We start from the raw sequence: 19,489 nt of genomic DNA, 5'->3' as shown, positions 1-19,489 counted from the left end.
CAGTTAAGGTATGGGGTGAGAATTAAAAGCAGGAATGTTCAACTATTATTTATTTACCATAGCTATTTTACCCAACCCCAGGGTGGCTCAAAATAAAAAATACAGTTAAATAATTAAAATGTATGAAACAACACCCTAAAAAGATCATACTAAAACCAGCAGAATCTATAAAAGAACAGTATTAAATCAACAGCAGAAATGCAAACAACTAATTTAAAAGGCCGGGGCAGGAAGGGGGGAGGCTATCCTTGGTGTTGAAATTTCAACATCGGTCCTGCCCTGAGAAGAGCATTTCATAATTGGGATGCTACCAGTGAAATTGCTGTGGTTTGAATGAGGACAACAGTGGTTTTTTTGTATGAGTGTTTCTAAATTGTACTACATATGTTAATTGGCTCACCATTGCAATGATATCCGTGTTATCATTCACCAACATTTTGTAAATGACAATTGTTAAGATCATCATTACTATCTGTACTTCTTTGCTTTTCAGTTCCTTCTGACAACACCATTTACATCTCTCCCACCCACCACCACTCTCCTGCATATGCATATATATCTGTCAATTTGAGGTTAACACTTCATCCATCTGATGAAGTGGACAACGTCCATGAAAGCTTATGCCAGAATAAATTTGTTAGTCTTTAAGGTGCCACAAGACTCTTTGTTCCAAATGAAAAAGGCCCTTTCCCTGGGAACCACCTGTCATAGGAGCATCTTATTTGAAGAACGTAATTTATGGACAGGGTACTTCCAGATAACACTTGATTAAAAAAAAAACTTTATAAAAAAACTTGATGTTTATGGACAGGGTGCTTTCAGATACCTTGATTCCAAGCTGAGAAGGTATTTAAAGCTCAAACCAGTGTACACCCCTGTTTGAATTCTTGCAAACCCTCAAATTCTTACAAACCCATTTTCTTGGGGAAGGTGATGGAGGAAGTGACGACAGAGGGCTATCCCACAGAACAGCCTTCCCCAACCTTCAGATATTCTGGACTATAATTTCCATCAATCCCAGCCAGCAAGGCCAATGGTGTGGGGGGATGGTTAGTTGTAGTCCAAAACATCTGGAGAGCACAAGATTGGGGAAGCTGCCATAAAATTATGCACAGAGCACATTTCCCCACTACAAGTAGCACTTCCTACAATTAGCACTTCCAAGACCAGATATAAGGGTGCTCCCCATCCGTCGCTTCTGCTGCAGCAACATCCCCCAGGTAGGTTGTGCAGCCTTTGGAAAAATGAAAGGAGGCAGTGGAGATGGATTCTCAGGGGGGCTTTTTTAATTGTTCAAATGAAACAGAAAGCCCCTTCAGGATTTTCGGGGTTCCTTTGGAACACTCAAAAAGCCCAGATCAATCTTGCTGCTGCTGCCTCCCTCTGGTTAGAGCTGCTTCCGGTGGATTACTGTCAAATGTCAAGTTTGAACTGCTAGTTGGATGTTAGTTTCATGGTAATGTGAGACTTCATACAAACTGAGAAAGCACTGAGTCAAAAAGGAAACAAAGAGGTTAAACTGACATGCGTATAATGATTTAATAGTTTCATTGGCATGGTTCTCAACATCTTTTGTCTGATACTGTAAATTCTGCAGAATGGCTGCCTGCTATTTCAGATAGTGATACTACAAAATCCCAAATCAAAACTGGATTTTAGGCCAGGTTTGCAAATTCTGGCTGGGGTAAATCAATTTCCAGATCAGAACCAGAACCTGCTAATTTCCAGGGAGTTCCAGATCTAGGCTGTCAATATAATGGAACGTGAGGCCCACTGTAGTCCAGGAATACAGCTATGCTATATATTATGATGCCTACACAATCAAAGACAGCTGACAACATATTCAATTTCATACTGGTTGTGCCTAGGCATCTCCAGGCATTTCCAACATGACCTATCAAGGACGCGATCAATTCTAGGCAGGATAGCAGTTTTCTGGACAGACTTGAGAAATTCAGGATAGCTGGCAACCTTGATGAAGGATTAAGACCTTCCGTGTCTTGTGCCAGTAAACAAAAGACATAAATTAACTCTAACTGAAACCTGAAGCCAAAGAATTGGCTAGCTATTCCAAACTAATGTGTGAACTTCAGACCAACTTTCTCCTTTCTTTTTAGCCCATTCTTGCTCTGTTCCCAATTTCCTCTGCTCTTTTCTGCAAGTTCACTACTCTTCCATCAGGTTATTTTCTCATTGTCTGCCCTATGTCTTTTGGCCATGTTCTTTCTGGGATTCCTGCCAGCTTTCCTACCTCCTGAGGTGTCTTTCTAGTACTCAGCAAAACCCACAAATCTACTGCTGTCCTGAAGGCCCTCTGTGAGGTTTTTCAACCCGAACTGAGTTTTCCATTCCTCACAAAAGATGGACCATAACCATTCTCATAGTTCTGTTTCCTGAATGGAATGCCACCACACTCACTGTAGATCCTGATCAGTATCCCAGTTGTTATTCAGAACTCAGTGATTAGCAATGGAGTTTAAAAGCTCTACATGAACATGATAGAAAAAGTAGAGAGGAAGAGGTAGGGTAGAAGAACTTCAGTGTTTTAAAACAGTGGAGAAACAATGCAGACAGTGACCAGGTTGATGAGTTTAACCCATAATGGGCCATGGAGCCTGCAGGCACCAGGCTGCATATGCAACCCCTGCTCGGGGATTGTCATGTCGTGCAAATCCGGCAAGTATGGGTTATGTGAGGCTTGCTTAACCATGGGTTATGCGAGGGTTTGCACAATATGACAACACTTGAGTGAGGACTGTATATCCAAAATGGCAGCTGCACATGCCCTGCATGCACCACAGCCTCACCATAGGTTAATTTTATTTATTTATTTTATTATTAAATTTATTAATCGCCCATCTGGCTGGTCACCCAGAGATGTTGCCTGACTGGGTATGGGAGTCCATTCCACTCCTCCCTGCTCGTACCTCTGAACTTGGCTTGGCAAGCTGCCACCCCCACCTGCCAAGCCACCTGAGTGGCCGGGACTCACTGGACCCATCTGCTTGCACCTGGCAGCCACCCATCCTCCATGCGAGCCACAATTTTTATGGAAGATGGGTGCTCTAGATTTTTGTAGATCTAATGCTGTGCACAACAGTGGCCATAAAGGCCCATTTCCGCCCTTTTTGTATATCTACATTGCGGAAATGGCCCTTTACAGCTGCCATTGTGCGTAACGTTATGGATACAAAATCTAGAGCCCACATCCTCCATAAAAATGGCGGCTCGCATGAAACAGCAGGCAGCTGCAGGGTGCCCCCGGACCTCTCACTGAGCCCTCCAGGGGCCTGTGCAGGAGAGCGGCAGCAGCGGCTCCTTTAAGCATCCACCGAGCACAGACTCATGTAAGTCCGTCCATCCCTAGTTAAATAACCCATGGTGGTTGGTTGTGTTGTGTGAAAGCCCCACTGTAAACCCTAATTAGGAGATACAGATTTTTTTTAAAAAATGTACTACCTCTTTACTCCAACCTTTATGATGTATTAACATACCACTTCTTAATGCAGTCCTGTGCACATGATTCTATTTAGGAACATGAAAACACAGATTTTACCACCTGCTTATGTCTCTTGGGTGTGCCAAGCTTAGGTAAGACCAACACTTTGGCAAAAGCATATAAGTCAACAAGCCTTCACCCACAAACACACACACAGTGTGGTATTTTATTTATTAGCATTTAGAAGGGAAATTATGTATCCCAGAAGGCAACAAACATCCAATAAGGTTCAAATGTCCAAGTGGTGTCTGAATAACGAGTTTTCCATTTCTGGTTTAGATTCTTTTTGAATAAATGTTTGCTCTTCCAAAATATTGTCTATGTTTGAAAGACAACTTTGACAAGCTTTTACGAAGAAAAATTACTTCAGAAATTACTGCCAATCACAGGAGCGGCTATTGTGCCTCACAGAGGTTGGCGCCAACAGCTATTACTGAGATTTCATATTTTCATTTAACATTAAGAAACACTCTGGATCTTTATATTACTATGCTACAGCTTTGCTCAGTTCCAGCAGTTACTTGCTTTAGCTTGCTATATTGAAAATTTACAGATGTAAACAAAACAGGAAGATCAAACTCCACACTGTCACTAAAATCAATAGGAATGAACTACCAACATTATTTTGTTTCATGGCTACTGTCAAATATATGAGATTTCATGGCTACTGTCAGATATATGAGATTGTCTTACATGCATTAGTACAACGGTATGGCAGGGAAGGAATCTTCTTTGGGTGCTGTACCTCAGCCTACAGATACCTGCAAAACTAAGCCTGAGCCTGTGAAACTTTTAGAACTGGGATAGAAAGAAGCTGAACTGAGATCTACTGGTAGATGCTGGGTGATCTGCAGTAGATTGGGGGAAAACCAGGAATGGATTTGTGTGTGGAGGGATTTGTGAGCTTGGTTCTGGTACTGATCACAAATTTCAGGCACCTTGATCCTTAATTCTTAGTGGAGGTCCACCTGCCTCACCCACTGTTTTACACCCAGACCCTGGTTGATGGATCTCAGGGTTCTACAGAAAAACAAAGTAGATCGCACAAGCCTGAAGTTTGCCCACCCCAGTTTTAGGAGACAGCAATATATGGCACATATCTACTGTCTGGTATTGCATATGGAGTCCTTTCAGTGATATATTTACTTTGGAAAATGCCCTATTTGGACTGATTTGGAGACCACCAGCTTCAACTCGGGAACCAAACCTAGGCTGATATTTTGAATTTTAATTAATTAAAGAATTAATTAAAATATTTTAAGGCTTCCTTTAAGGGTAAAAACCCACTCAAAGCATTGAGCCTGTGTGCCTCCCATTGACTGTAGTCCAAGTTTAGAGAAACTAAACCAAAAGTAGGGATAGCGGAGAATTCCACCACAGATTTCAGTGAGGCCGAATGCACTGGTATTCGGCCCCCCAAAATCCATGGCAGAATCGCCTCCTACCCCTCGCCCCCCCGCGGAATCCCCTCCAGGATGAAGTTTACCTGGGGCGGAGGCTCCGGCGGCGGAGGCTTTGGCGGTGGCGGCGGCAGCTGGTCTCTCAGTCTCCCATTTGCGTAACTGCCTTTGCCGTGATAGGCTACATAAATACTTACTTAGCCTATCATGGCAGCCTGGCTGGATGCAAATGGTGGCCACTATGGTGGCTGCCATTTGCGTCCGCAGCACCTGGCCTTGGCCGGAACTCTGGCTGCGGACGGCCCTGGCCAGCGGCTCTGCGGAGCCGCCGCGGAGCACAGCTGGTCCAGGGAGGATTCCAGGGGGAGGGACGGAACACTTCCCCCCCACCGCGAATCCAAGCTGCGAAAAGGTAAGTGACTTTTGTACATCCCTAACCAAATGACACTGTTTGGAGTGGAGGCAGAGTTTCCACATCTCTAAAGTCTAAGATGATAATGAATTCTCATCCAGGTCCAAGTTTGGTTCTGGTCACTTCAGAGGGAAGCTCACTTTATCTTGGGAAGCCCCAGAATTGGTCCGAAGAGACCCAATTCAGCTTGGCTTTGGGCTTCATATGCACATCTTAATCTATTATAATATTCTGTATGGAATTGAACAGAATATAAATGTAATAAAACCCACAAACCCCTTTTGTACACAGAGAGCTCTCAGAAAATACATTTATGGGGATTACTTCACATTATTCATTAATATGTAGTAAGTTATGTGTTGCGATGGATAGTGTGTGCAGCCTCACACAGAACTTCATAGTTAAAAAAAACCCCTCATAAGGCAGTCAGCTTCATAACAATAATTCACATGGTTGTGAATTAAAGGGACCTACAGCATTTTAGAAGATTATGGATGCACTTCTAGATGAGTCCTTTATGGTGTCATCACCCTGTCTCATTCACGGAATTTTACAGCAGATCCAGATGACATCGACTTCAGCTTGTAAACCTCCTGTGTTTCCCCGCTGCTTCTTTCGTCTTTTATCTTACTGCAGATAATCCAGTAAAAAAGAAAAGACAGCAGAGTTGCGTGGTGCCTTCTCACTGGCAGCACTAGGAGCCCTTCTTCTGGAAGCAACCTGCACTTCCCATATGATAGAAACTCTTGTCAATTAACTGTACAGGCCAAGCCCCCAGAATGTCAAGCTTGTCTATCCTCAAAATATACATGTTCACCAAATACCTTATGTTGTCCAGGAACAAATGATTGCATGACTCAATATAAATCTCATAAAACAGCATTATACTCAGTTGAAACGCTAACAAAAATGTAGGGATGGTGGAGAATTCTGCCATGGATCTCGGTGAGGCCAAGTGCCAGCGCATTCAGCCCCCTGAAATCCGTGGCAGAACGAAGCCCCCGCCCCCCCAACCCACGAAAGGCGCGCAAAATGGAGCACTTACCTGCTGCTGTCCATGCTGACTTGCGAATGGTGGCCACCCTGCGGCCACCATTCGCTTCCTGATCATAGCCGTGATAGGCTACGTAAATACTTACGTAACCTATCATGGCTAATGCAGGGACACCTTTTGCGTCCCTGCGGAGGCCGTGATAGGCTACATAAGTATTTACGTAGCCTAAAGCGGCAAGCAAAACCCCCCAAAGCAACGGGTACGCAAATGGCAGCGGCTACAGCGGCCGCCATTTGCATTCCCTATTTTTCGCCATTTTATCCTATGTAAATATTTACGTAGGCTATTATGGCGGGGGGGAAAGGGGAACACAAATAGCACAGTGGGCGCTATTTGCGTTCCCCTTTTTTTTCCCACCGTAATAGCCTACGTAAATATTTACGTAAGATAAAATGGCAAAAAATAGGGAATGCAAATCGCAGCCGCCGTAGCCACTGCCATTTGCATATGCTGTTTTTTGTGTTTTTTTGGCCTGCCATGATAGGCTATATAAATACTTACGTATCCTATCACGGCACCCTAGCTGGACGCAAATGGCGGCCGCCATGGCGGCCGCCATTTGCGTCCACAGCAGCCCATCCGCAGCCGGAACTCCGGCTGCGGACGGCCCTGGCCAGCTGCTCTGCGGAGCCGCCGCAAAGCGGAGCTGGCCAGGCAGGATTCCGGGGGGGAGGAATGGATCATGTCCCCCCCATTGAGGATTCCAGGGGGAGGGACGGCGCACCTCCCCCCCACCATGAATCACATTCACAAAAAGGTAAGTGACTTTCGTACATCCCTACAAAAATGGTAACTAATACTAAAGACACTACTAAAACCTTAAAGATCAATATGTTAAGTCTGGGCCTTTTTCCCCAGTCTTTGATGGCTACACTAGTTCTTTCTAAATTCAGTAGGCCTGCACTCAGCTATTGAAGGTCCAAATGACAAATTTGTGGGGGTTTAGCATTTCATATTGCTAAACTAGATGCTATATCAAAAGCACACATCTGTCTTTTCTCTTTGAAATAGCAGCTGTGGGGAAACATAGCATGTGTGGGCAGTGGATCAATCCTTTCCTCCCATGTCACAGTCTCAGTGAAAATTGCCTCCCCAACCGTGCAACTTTGGACATAAAAGATTGTTTTGTTTGTTTAAATGAGGTTGTGCTAAACATAATACTTGAACGCCACACTGTGTTTTGAATCCTATAGTTCAAGGAGGGATATATAAGAAATTCAATTCAGTTAGTTTTTTATCAAGATTTACCCAGTTTGCACCGTCTGGATTGAACATGGACTCGTACGCAATCAACAGTTAAGTCCATACATTTGCGAGCTTGCAGTGTGATTCGCAAACCAAAACAAATGCATACAACAGCATGTACACTTTTGAAAAATGCTTTAGTAAATGGGAGAAGAATGCATACATTTCAAAGACACACGCAACTGATATGTACATCTGGAAAAATATAGGGATGTCAGAGAATTCCCCCATGGATCTCGGGGAGGCCGAATGCCAGTGCATTCGGCCCCTCTGAAATCGGTGGCGGAATGGCCTGCCACCCCCCCCCACCCCCCGGGACGAGACTTACCCAGGACGAGACTTACCTGGCGAACAGCAGCTCTGGCAGCGGTGCGGTGGCAGCGGCGGCCGGTCTTCTGACCGGCTGCCGCCATCTCCAGTTTAAAAAAAAAAAAAAAGACGTGATAGGCTACGTAAAGATTTATGTAGCCTATCACAGCTAGGTTTTTTTTTTTAAAAAAAGTGATAGGCTACGTAAATGTTTACATAGCCTATCACGTCTGACTGAAAAAAAAAAAAAACCACGCGTACGCAAATGGTGGTGGCTACAGCCGCCGCCATTTGCGTTCCTTATTTTGGCACATCTTAGTCTACGTCAAGATTTACGTAGACTAAGACGGCGAAAATAAGGGGAACGCAAATAGCATAGCGTCCGCTACGCTATTTGTGTTCCCCTTATTTTCGCCATCTTAGTCTACTTAAATCTTGACGTAGACTAAGACGTGCCAAAATAAGGAATGCAAATGGCAGCGGCCATGGCTGCCGCCATTTGCATATGCGCATTGTTGTTGGGTTTTTTTTAAGTCAGACGTGATAGGCTACGTAAACATTTATGTAGCCTATCACGGCTGACTGCAGGGACGCAAACGGCGGCGGCTATGGCCGTCGCCATTTGCGTCCCTGCTAGCCAGCGGCCGGATGTCTGGCTGCTGGCGGAGCCGGCCGGCGGCTCTGCAGAATCCCTGCGGAGTGGAGCCAGCCGGCCAGGATTCTGCGGGGGAGGTGTGTGGAGTGCCTCCCCGCCCCGGTGAGGATTCCGGGGGGAGGGACGGAACGCCTGCCCCCCACCATCAACATAATCCGCGAACAGGTAAGTGCCTTTCGTACATCCCTAGAAAATATGCATGAAAATATTCACAGATCTTCATGAGAAAAGAAAAAACAAAGCTTGCAATCTGATATAGACTCGAGTCAGTATGAACTTTGAGATGGAATTCAGAGAACTTTGGTGAGCTTGAGTTTTGCACATCCTCAAGCAGCACATTATGTTTCTCGTCACAGCGAGTTTCTTAGCTCTTGAAGTATGGGGGACTGGAGCATGCTATATCATACATCCATAACTGGCCAAACTTGTGCAGATGAGTGTTCCACAACCCAGTTATTTGAGGAAGCTCTTGCAAGAATTGGGAAGGATCTGTGAATTCTATAGTGCTGGAAGGCATATACTCCCATTCAGGGGCTGCAACACTAGCTGGAAGACACCAACCAGGGATACACAGGGAAGTGGAAAAGAAAAACAAAGTCTGTGAAAAAGGGAATCTACAATGCATGGGGAAAAAATAAGAAGCATGGGAGATACAGCAATGGAAAGACAGTGAAAAATAAGCCTATTCTTTCTATTAAATGAGAGATTTGGGGAGATCTAGTAAGTCTGATTGCAAATGGGGTGGAAGACACTTCCCAGAAAAACTGCCTTAAAGTTCTTTAGAGTCCAGCATGACAATCAGAAAGAATACAAGATCAAAGTCTTCTACCAGACCAAAAGAAATAAAAAATGAAATGAAAGCCCCATAGTGTTCTTCGGTAACTCAGTCAATGCTCTGTGTCATTTCTTTATGTCCTGGGTCTTTAATCATATTGTTTCTTTTTAAAATGAAACATTATATCCTCTAAACTTTCTCCAAATTTCACTTTGACAGCTTCAAATGTCACTGTCATTAAAACACCTCTAAGTGATTAGCTACTTCTAAAAAAACACCCAAAAAACTTTAGCTCTTTTTCTCATAAAGCTTTTCATAAGACAATATTCAGAACCTTTGTAATGCTACCTGCAAGGTAAAGCATATTTCCAGCATTTTTCAGCCACCGAATATTAATTAGTTTTCATTTCAAGAGACAGCTAAAATTCTAACAGAATAATGTTAATGTTTACTTAACTCTTGGGGTATCAGCAAAAATAGGGAAGCACTATGTTTAGTTATCCATGAAATCATACAGAAATTGGGGGCGCACTCAATTCTCAAGCATTGCAGACCAGTTGGATGTTCCCTGGGGAAAGTAAGGCTCTCTCCCTGTCTCCCAAATGCCAGGATAATCATAGGTTACATAATCAACAATGATAGAAATCTATTCTTCTCTTTAGCATCTTCACATAGGATTTAGTCACTCATTTTCTCCCCGATCATGTTCATATCAAACTTTGCTATCAAAGGCAACTTACCCAGGCCCCCACCCCCCTTTTTTAAAAAAAATAAATAAAAATAAATCTGTTTTAAAATAGCCCTATTCAGGCATTTACCTATCAGGTAGGTGAACACATGAGCCAAGAGTAGAACCATGTTGAGTAGCCCCTCCCCCTGGCATCCACACGTTGGAGATGGGTCTAATCAGCATGGCCCCATTCCTGGTTCATGTGTTTGCCTACTTTGTTAAGTTGAACACACACATAGGGCTAATGACTCACACCTATTTTAAAATAATGTCAGCACATCTTAACGTCAGCTTATCTGTATGTCTTTCTCCTTCTTCCACGCTGAACATACAGGGACAGCTGTATTACAGATTACAGTCCGCAACTGGTACCCTCTTCCATTAATTCCAGAACTTTTGGAACGTCTCCGAAGAGCAGTTGTCTACACCAAACTAGATGTATGTGGGGCCTATAACCTGGTCCAAATCCAGGCTGGGGATGAATGGAAAACTGCATGAGGCAGGGAAACAGTAATTTGATGAGTACTTCACTGCGTCAACTGGCCCCGGCAGACTGAAGAAATGAAGTAACCATGAGCTATCACCACCACTGGGGCATACAACAAGGAACAAAAATGAAATGGGAATAACAGCAGTTCTTCAAACTAGAAACTGCACTGGAAGGGAAGCTTGAGGACACGTAAGAAGCAGGCCCTGTAATCCCCTGTAATCTTTTATGATTATGCTCACAGATTCCACACTCAGAACTACTTCACAAGTTCCACAAGAGTGGCGAACAAGGAAGTCAGAATGACTTCAGCTTCTGAGCCTCTGCTTCCATTACTTGTGCAAAGGCGCTCATACTATGTCCCTGAAAGGGCATATGTGTTTGTGGGCACACGGGGATTATTTACTGGATGTGTTTGTCAGTGTTTGCTCTTGTGTATTTCTCTGTAATCTGAGAATCTAACTTTGAAAACAACATGAACAAATCAAGTGCATCAGAGGCTGGTAAGTATATTAACATAAACGCAGGCAAGATGGGCAGTTCTTATAGTATGCAGATATTTGTCTCAGGAATAAAACACAATAACAATTTTATTTTACATTTTCTGATCTTATGGTGATTAGGTCAAGCCTGCCCAAATTGTGACTCATGAAGCAGAATGTGACCCATCAGCCAGTAACATTTTTTGAAGATATAATGGAAAAAGAAGATAAATATGACAAAATGCACTTCCTGGATGATTCTAATGCTTGAAATATCTCCCATGTGCACTGCAGCAAACAGTGTAGCTTCAGAACTGCTTTAGAGTGTCAGAAACACAAGAAAGCCCCAATTAGGTCCCAGAACTTGAGACTTTACCAGTTTTTAGGAAGAAGACTGATGTATTTCTTGGAAATTCAAGAGACAACAGCACAGATTCATTATATCAAAATGTAAACCCTATTTTCAGTTGGAATAAAATACTAAATTTAAGCCAGGCAAGGGGAGATGAGAGAAAGCATCCAGTGTTCTCCTGAATGATGAAAGTCAACAAAGATATGCAGCCCAACTCTATGCATATTTACACAAAAGTAAGTGGGCATAGGATTGCAGATGTATAGAACAATCCTATGCATGTTTACTCAGAAGTAAATACTACTGTGTTCAATGTGGATTACTCCCTGAAAGTGTGTTTAGGACTACAGCCTTAAAATGAAACTTCACTCCAAGGAAGCAGTTTACTTTCCAAGGATTTTCCATGCATGAATCGGACATCTTACTTTTGCAAACCTGCCCAACTGTGATGTCTTAACGGGGTTTAGATGACCAAAGGGTTACCAGACCTGCTAATGCGGTGCATCAGAATAGTCAGACATCTTTTTCTACAAATGATTGTAAAAGGCCTACCTTAAAAAAGGTCATTGTTGCTCCATCTTCAACTGCTCCATATTCTATCTTTGTCTGCTTCGCTAAATCATCTGCCGAGTCAATAGGGGACTCCATGCGCTCCACCGTCAGAAAGGCGGCTAGATTAGCAGTGTACGAGGAAATGATGATAAGTGTGAAAAACCACCAAATGCCTCCCACTATCCTGGTGGAGAGGGCTTTGGGCATGAGCTCGGAACCTAATGAAAACCAGGGGAAACAGATGAATCTGGCGTATAAACAATATACCTTAATGTTAGAATTCAGTTCTTTTTTGGCACAGGAGTGAGAATGGAATCACTGAGCAGAATAAATAAATGAATAAATAAAGCTACAAGCTTAAATACTGCTCGTACAAACACACAACTGAAGTGAAAAATAAAAACAAATGATACTGAAAGGAAATCTTTTTATGGAAAATAGTGAGTTTGTGAGACCCAAAATATAGCCATGGGAGACCCAAAGCAAGGTTTGGCTCTGATCTCAGGTCATAAGCAGATAGTTTACTTGGCTTTTAAATAAAGTGACAATGAAAAACAAAATAAGAAGGAGAAGATCTTTGAGCTGTCAAAGAGAAGCTTTATAATAAAAACAAACAGGAATCCCAAGCCTCCCAGTTAAAACTTGCAGCAGCTCTTCAAAGCATTTATGAACCACTAATTAAGCAGCTCATGGAATGTTTTGTCTTCCATAACAAATAAGCTGTTGCCCCAAACTCTGGTAACAAAAGAATCGGGGAAAATGTATCGGGGAAAACCCTGATACAAAGAGGAATACAACAAACCTGAAAATGTTATGCAGCCTTTTAAAAAAACACTTATCACAATGGAGCTATATGTGGCAAGCCAATGGTAAAATGAATCATCTCCCATCTCTATAGTTAGCTCCACAGTTTACAGTAAATAAGGGTGGCCCAGCCACACATTTCATTTACTCAAGCAGCAATGGAAATATTACTCTTATGCCTAAGTTAGACCAAGACAGACTATAAGTGTATTGCTGGAGTTGCCTGCTCATGGCCTTAAAAATGGAGGGGGCTTTAGACATTAGTTAGTAATATACATAATTATAAATTTAGAGCCTAATTATTAAGGCTAATTTAGAGCCTAATGATACTAGTGGTAGCACAGAACCTCCTTTTGTGTGTAACTCTTCAAAGCAATCATGTTTGAATTCCTCTTAATTTACAAAAATATAAATGTAAGTTGGCATGCATGAAATTCTTAAGAATGGAAAATTGAATAATTTAATTAACAAATAGTGGCAAGGCAAATATAGACATTTTTCTACAATGTGCAAAAAAGTGTTGCAAGGCATATTTGCAACGAGGTATCTTAAAAGACATATATCTGCAGTGTCATTATGAGAAAGTATTAGAAATTGCAGTTGATTAGCAAGGGATTTCCCCCCCTCCTTTTTGTTTTACTAGGGTAAAATGGAATGAAGGCAAGATGGACTATTTTATTCCTGATTAAGTACACTGTTTATATCGCATCAATTAAGGAACTGGTCCAGCAAGGTAACACATCTTCCAGTGAATGAAGCTTATGTCAAACTCAACATCAATTACAGATCAGAAAATTAAAAAGAAAGAAAAAAAGGAAAAGAAAGAAAAGAAAAAAAAGAAGTGGTATCATAACTGGACTATTTGATCCAAAACAGCCCATCTTACCCTGCAGTTCATCTTACCCTTGCTGTTTCAAACAAAAAAAGCTGACAGACTTGGACATGACAGCCAACTCCAGCGCCAGACTTTGCCTAGAATTCTGCAAGGAAAGAAGTAGAAAAGTACCTTTCGGATGTAGTCGCTCCTAGGCCCTGTCAGTCAGACACTTAAGACACTACAATACTAATATTGCCAAATAAGCCCAACAGCTTTGACTGTTTTCTTAAAAATCAAAACTTAGGAAAGTCAAACAAGACTTGGAAGAAAAGAACAGTAGAAAATGTTTGCCATAGTTGCCCCAATTACCACAAGTTCATATCTTACCCAAGGATTTAAAGAGAGTGCACCAAAGCCTGTGAAACAGAGCCTGGTTAGGGGCTGACTGTCATGTACCCAAGGTAACGTCATGTCCAGCACTATATCCCACAATTTCCTGGGAGTAAAGGGAGTGGGCAAGGAATGTATGAGTTTCCTCTATCATGTAGCCTCCAGCATTCATGGAAATGTGTTATGAAAAAATGGTAATAAGACTATTAGTGTAGATCTGTAGCTATTATAGCTTTTATGGGATCTTTTTAGTTGAAGTTTTTCCCCTGGAATCTTGCCAACTAGGGAACTCATTATATGCATCTCCCACATTCAACATACACTACAAAATTGTGTTTTAGGGAATGCATTTCAGGAAAGCCCAGATTTTTACCATTTGTTGGGAAGGAGTCAAAGAACTGCACAACTAGTTATGATTATCCAAGGGGTCTTTGGGCTTCTGTTTTACAAACTGTAGCCCTGCCTCCCGACCCACCTCTCACCACCCCAACGCCACATGACAAACAACTTTTAAAACTGTGGGGACATTAAAAAGTAGAGTTCTGCTGTATACCATTTTAAGAAGTCAAAAATCCTATTATGGCATGCCTAAAGAAGCTAGTTAGATCCAAGTCCACATTGAGACATTTGTAGTTCCAGTCCCAAGACTTGCATCTGCTTAGAAGAATGAGAAGCACCAACTGTTGAGCTGATACAACACTGCAACCCACACTGTTAAGCTGGTCAGGAAAAAGGCAAGTTATATAGGAACATTCCAGATTGGGATGTGAAATCCTGACTGTGATCAATTCACATAAGTGTTAACTTTTCCTCTCTACACACCATGGTTTGGTTCACACATAATAACAAACCATGGTTTGGTACTCGTGAATGAACCCTGTGCTCGTGTACACTCATCACTCCCCCGCCCCCCTGCCCATTTGAACTGGGTTTGCAATCCTTGTTTATGGGTTAACTATGCTTTGCACATACCAAAGTTTAACCAGCTCAAATGTACTGGCATACTACAGTTTTCTACTAAGTGGGAAGTGAGTGATGAAACAGAGCATATAAGGGTAGGCAGAAGGGGGGAAAGGATATGCATAAGCACAGGTTCAAGTCAAATAGCACTAAACTGTGATTTGGCATTACTTCTGAACTGACAAATGAAGTTCTCAAATCTACTTGAGCTTTCTGGACAAAATGAATTTGGCAGGGCTTTATGTTCTTATGGACCTTGGTGATCCATAACAGTTCTTGTGAATATCTCCTTGTTCATGGTTTGTTCAATTATTCACTGCATCTTTGTCCTTTTTGGGGGATAGCAAATATATATGTCTCCTAGCTCCACAGCAAGAGCTACTGATCAATACTGCTTAGATGAAACATAATTACATTTCAACTTCAAAATATAGCGGAAAATGGGTACACACAAGACTCATTCCCATCCAACCCCCCCCCCCATATCCCTGTGGTTATTTCTAGAAATATGTTTTGCAGATAGTTTTATATTAATTATTCTGTATTTATTTTATTTATATTTAGGATTTTTAAAGTAAAGGGACTCATTTATTCATAGAAGCATGACATGAGATTTGCCGCCACGTAATATATTTGGTTCTTTCATCTGTTGAGCACTTACCTAGAAAATAATTTGAGTATTTCTTCTGCCTAGACAATAATTTAAGTACTGCTTCTGATGGCTGTCTTTTAGATACAAAGGGATGCTATACTGATATACCAATATATATATATCACTGAGATATAGGCTGCAATCCCATACACATTTACGTCACAGCAAATCTCATCCAACTCAATAGAACCGACTTTTGAATAGACATGGGCTTTTAAGAGAAAAAAAAATGCAGACTGCATAGAACACACTAGGAATATCTGGTCCAGTCACAGGTAAGCATTTCTAAGTACCACTAATTTGAATGGAAGATGGAAGCATGTGTTTAACTCTTTCCCATTAAAATGAATGGGACTTAAAGGTGCACATCTATGATGGGATCACGCTCATTACAGTTATTATGGGTCTCCAAGTACCAACGACTTTAAAAACAACAAGCATCCAAAGGGGTTATGAGAGCTCTAATGATTTATTAAAGTTGCACTGGCTTCCTGCTCCTGGTCAATATGTTCTAACTCCTATATTTTTCCTATGACATTCTGTCAAGTACATTAATTACTTTTCCAAAAAGAAATGCTGTTCGCCCCCCACTCTTTAAATGTTTTTTTTTTTTTTCTCCACAGGATACCCAAAGACACATGTCCAGCTTCTGCACTGTTGGTTGCTGAAAATAAGTGCTGGTTTTAGCGCCCAAGTGTGTACGCATACACCCTTAAAGCTGCCAGCTTCTTTTAAAATCTATGATTTAAAAAACAGTAAAAGAAGAGGACAAATCTCTTGGGAATTCCGTGGAAATATGGGTGACATCTAGTAGAGACAAGCAGCAGCATTGGCAGCAGGAAGAATAATGTCTTTTAAAGGAGTCATGTGAAGAATTATATCTCAAGATTACATTGCACTCCTTTTATACATGACAACGTATTACACAGAAAAAAAACCTGCTATTTTCCACAGACTGCATTAGCCATTGCTCATATTAACCATCTTGTAAATCAAACAAAATGGGCAAAATGAGCATAGAGGGGTGCACTGTAAAACCTATTTTAAAAGCCCATTATTGATTATTCTCTGGTTATAATTTTAGCAGCCATTTTTTATTTTAGCACTTAACAAATTTCTTTGCATGCACTGTAGTACACGTACTATATCAGCAATATTTGCCCTGCCAAGTGCAGATGCTCATTTATTAATTCTCCTTTTAAGGAATCTCAAACATAATTTAGTTGCAACTTGTAACAATGACTGCGAACCGAGATAACATTTATTAACCATGCAATAAATGGCATTTTGTTTTAGTACTAAATATGGAGGATGGAGGTCTACATCAAAAGGAGACCACAGCAGAGAGAGGAAGCTATCACGCTTTCAACTCTTGCTTCACCAAGATGTTCCTGTTTGGAAAATACAGGCTAATGCATTAATTAACTGTGGTGACGTGTACCTATATTTGGGGTTACAGCAGAACTCCCTAAGAACATAGGTGTTTGGATTTGTGTTGATTTGCTGGTAACTCTTTTCTGAAAGTGAGATTCAACTGTATAAATGTATTAATGTATAAAGCTGGTTTATGGTTACATGCACAGAGGCACCCATGCAAGCAGTTTGTGCCAGAGAAAGAGAGAGAACTGTAACCCCCAGCAAAAAGTGGGACATGGCGCCCAAGAGAAAGAGCAGGCTGAATCGTATACCTTGCTGCATGAGAGCTCCAACTCCAAACCAGAAACTATTTAGCAAGGTAAAATTGTTTTCCACCACGTCTGAGTCGGGGTTGCAAGGGTGTGGATTATACCACTCATAGGGACTAAACCTGTGGTAATTGACAGAAAAAAGAACATATTTAACAAGCAGTGAGCAGAAAGTCTATCCAGCAAATTTGCTGCAAAAGAAACAGAAAAACAAGAAAAGTTAAATAGAAAATAGAGAAAGAAAGTCTTCACAATGCAACTGCATTTTATAAATGACAGGAGGCATTACAAGACAAAAATACCAGCGATGAAGACCCCCTGTCTTCGTTAACGTGTTTGCACAGAAACATAGTCAGAAATGAGATGGTGCTGGCAGGTGTTGACCAAACCTCACAGTAAGGGACTCAGCATCACTCAGACCCTCAGCAAATATCACATCATGTCGCTCTTAGGCATGTTGACACACACATAAAGAAAAGGGGGCTATTAAAATATGGTAATTAACAAGAAAGTAATTACAGTTTAAAATTAATTAAGACTTTGCACAAAGGCTTTCAGATAACCATCATGGAAGGAAAACTGTTAAAAGATAAATGTGTTAATAGGGTGGCATGAGTCTAGTAAAATAGCATCTGCAAGTAAAAATGGAATTGTTTATTAAAGCAAACCTTAACGGTGCAATCCGATGGGTGTTTAGACAGAAAAAGGTCCTACAACTCCCAGCATTCCCTAGCCTATGACTTTTTCTGTCTAAACATGCACAGGATTGCACCCTGAAAGTATGTGGGGGTTCAGCTGTTAGATTCGATAGGCTTTGCCTAAAGAATCAAGAGTACTCAGCACTCCACAGGACTACATTTAGGACTGCCACTTGACTGAGTTCAAAATAATTCCAAATAGAATCCTAACATCTTTCTGCTTCCCTTGCATTCGCTGGTTCTAGAAAACTCTTTAGCTGGTTAATGGACAATTTTAAGTCTACATGCATTTCTAAGACATAATTCAACCTAAGGAGAAATGGTCTTCTCTCTTCTTGGACAAATGGTATCATTTTCGAGTTAATAAAAACAACACTTTAATCACCACCATCATTGGATTGAGAACTACAAACATGCAAATTCATTGATTCTTGGAACTGATATTGACAGCATAATGTGTGATACTTACATCACTGATAGCTTCTCGTAGGAAACCTTATTTGCCAAATTATGGCTAAAACATGCAAACATGTCCACTCATTTTAAGTTATTGTTGTCTTCATATACAAACACACTTAAAGAAACAAGTTCCAAGTGAAACAACTTTGAGATCAACACGTCTGATATGCAGAGCTCTCTATTCTCTTCTTTTCACCTATATTTTGATAACACTACTATGGTGCCACATAATTTTTTTTTTTTTAATTACTAAAATACATCAAAAATCCACCTCAGGCATACAGCTGGATGATAGGAGATTAATTGTTTTGGAAATCATGTCTTTTAAAATTCTGCACTGTTTCTGACTCTCATGCTTAATACCTGTCACACATTAACAAAGGAAAATACAGAGCATAGTACACAATGGACCATAACCATTACAATAATTATAAACTCATAGGAATTTAAGTGCTAAACTCATGATAATGTGTGAGTGTTTTTTTATATATATATAACTTCTCAGGTCTTTAAAGCCACTCTGTTACAAACCCAAATTCGAATATGCACTCCATTATGAATGTATTAAGCAAAAAATCTATCATGTAATTAAAGCTATCTGAATAATGTTGATGTCACTTCAGAGAATGCAATTTTCTTTCCAATAATCTTTTCAACACATTAAAAATTCAGAAGATCAAACAATCCATTTTTATCCTCTTAATACAGTGATAGAACATCTCCTGTCTTAAAAGCCTGTGCTTGAGATGCAAAGAAATGTTTCATTTGGTTCTCAAAAGTAAAACTGACATGCTGCTCAGAAAAGGTTGACTGGGTTGTAATTAAGTATTCTGACCTTATTTCTTGTACAGCCTTCCAAGAAATCTAGACCTCTTCTACATCTTATGTTGTGTGTTGTTATAACAAGAATCTTTTCAATTCATTTTTGTGTTTGATACACTAAATTATCCATGTTTAAATTGCACCATATACTTAGCTTTGTCATCTCACTTGTTTAGAAGACAAAAATGTGAACTCAACAGTTTTTGTTTCACCTATTTTGTTGAAAAGATCAGGCTTTATATGTTTTAGG

General features: G+C 41.0%; 1 protein-coding gene across 1 annotated transcript in view; it reads right to left on the bottom strand.

The window, feature by feature from the left end:
• GRIK2 (glutamate ionotropic receptor kainate type subunit 2) overlaps window positions 1–19,489 on the bottom strand; it is a 733,647-nt gene that overhangs the window by 178,614 nt on the left and 535,544 nt on the right. The window contains exons 12-13 of the mRNA XM_084827187.1: window positions 17,264–17,382; window positions 11,953–12,170 (exon numbers count right to left, since the gene is read on the bottom strand). Coding sequence (XP_084683313.1) covers window positions 11,953–12,170; window positions 17,264–17,382 — 337 coding nt within the window. The remainder of the gene's footprint in view (window positions 1–11,952; window positions 12,171–17,263; window positions 17,383–19,489) is intronic.

This window comes from Heloderma suspectum, chromosome 1 (genome assembly GCF_057233095.1).
Source record: "Heloderma suspectum isolate Gila_16-S chromosome 1, 16-S_ref, whole genome shotgun sequence".
NCBI classification, from domain to species: Eukaryota; Metazoa; Chordata; class Lepidosauria; order Squamata; family Helodermatidae; genus Heloderma; species Heloderma suspectum.
This window is presented reverse-complemented; position numbering and strand designations above follow the sequence as displayed.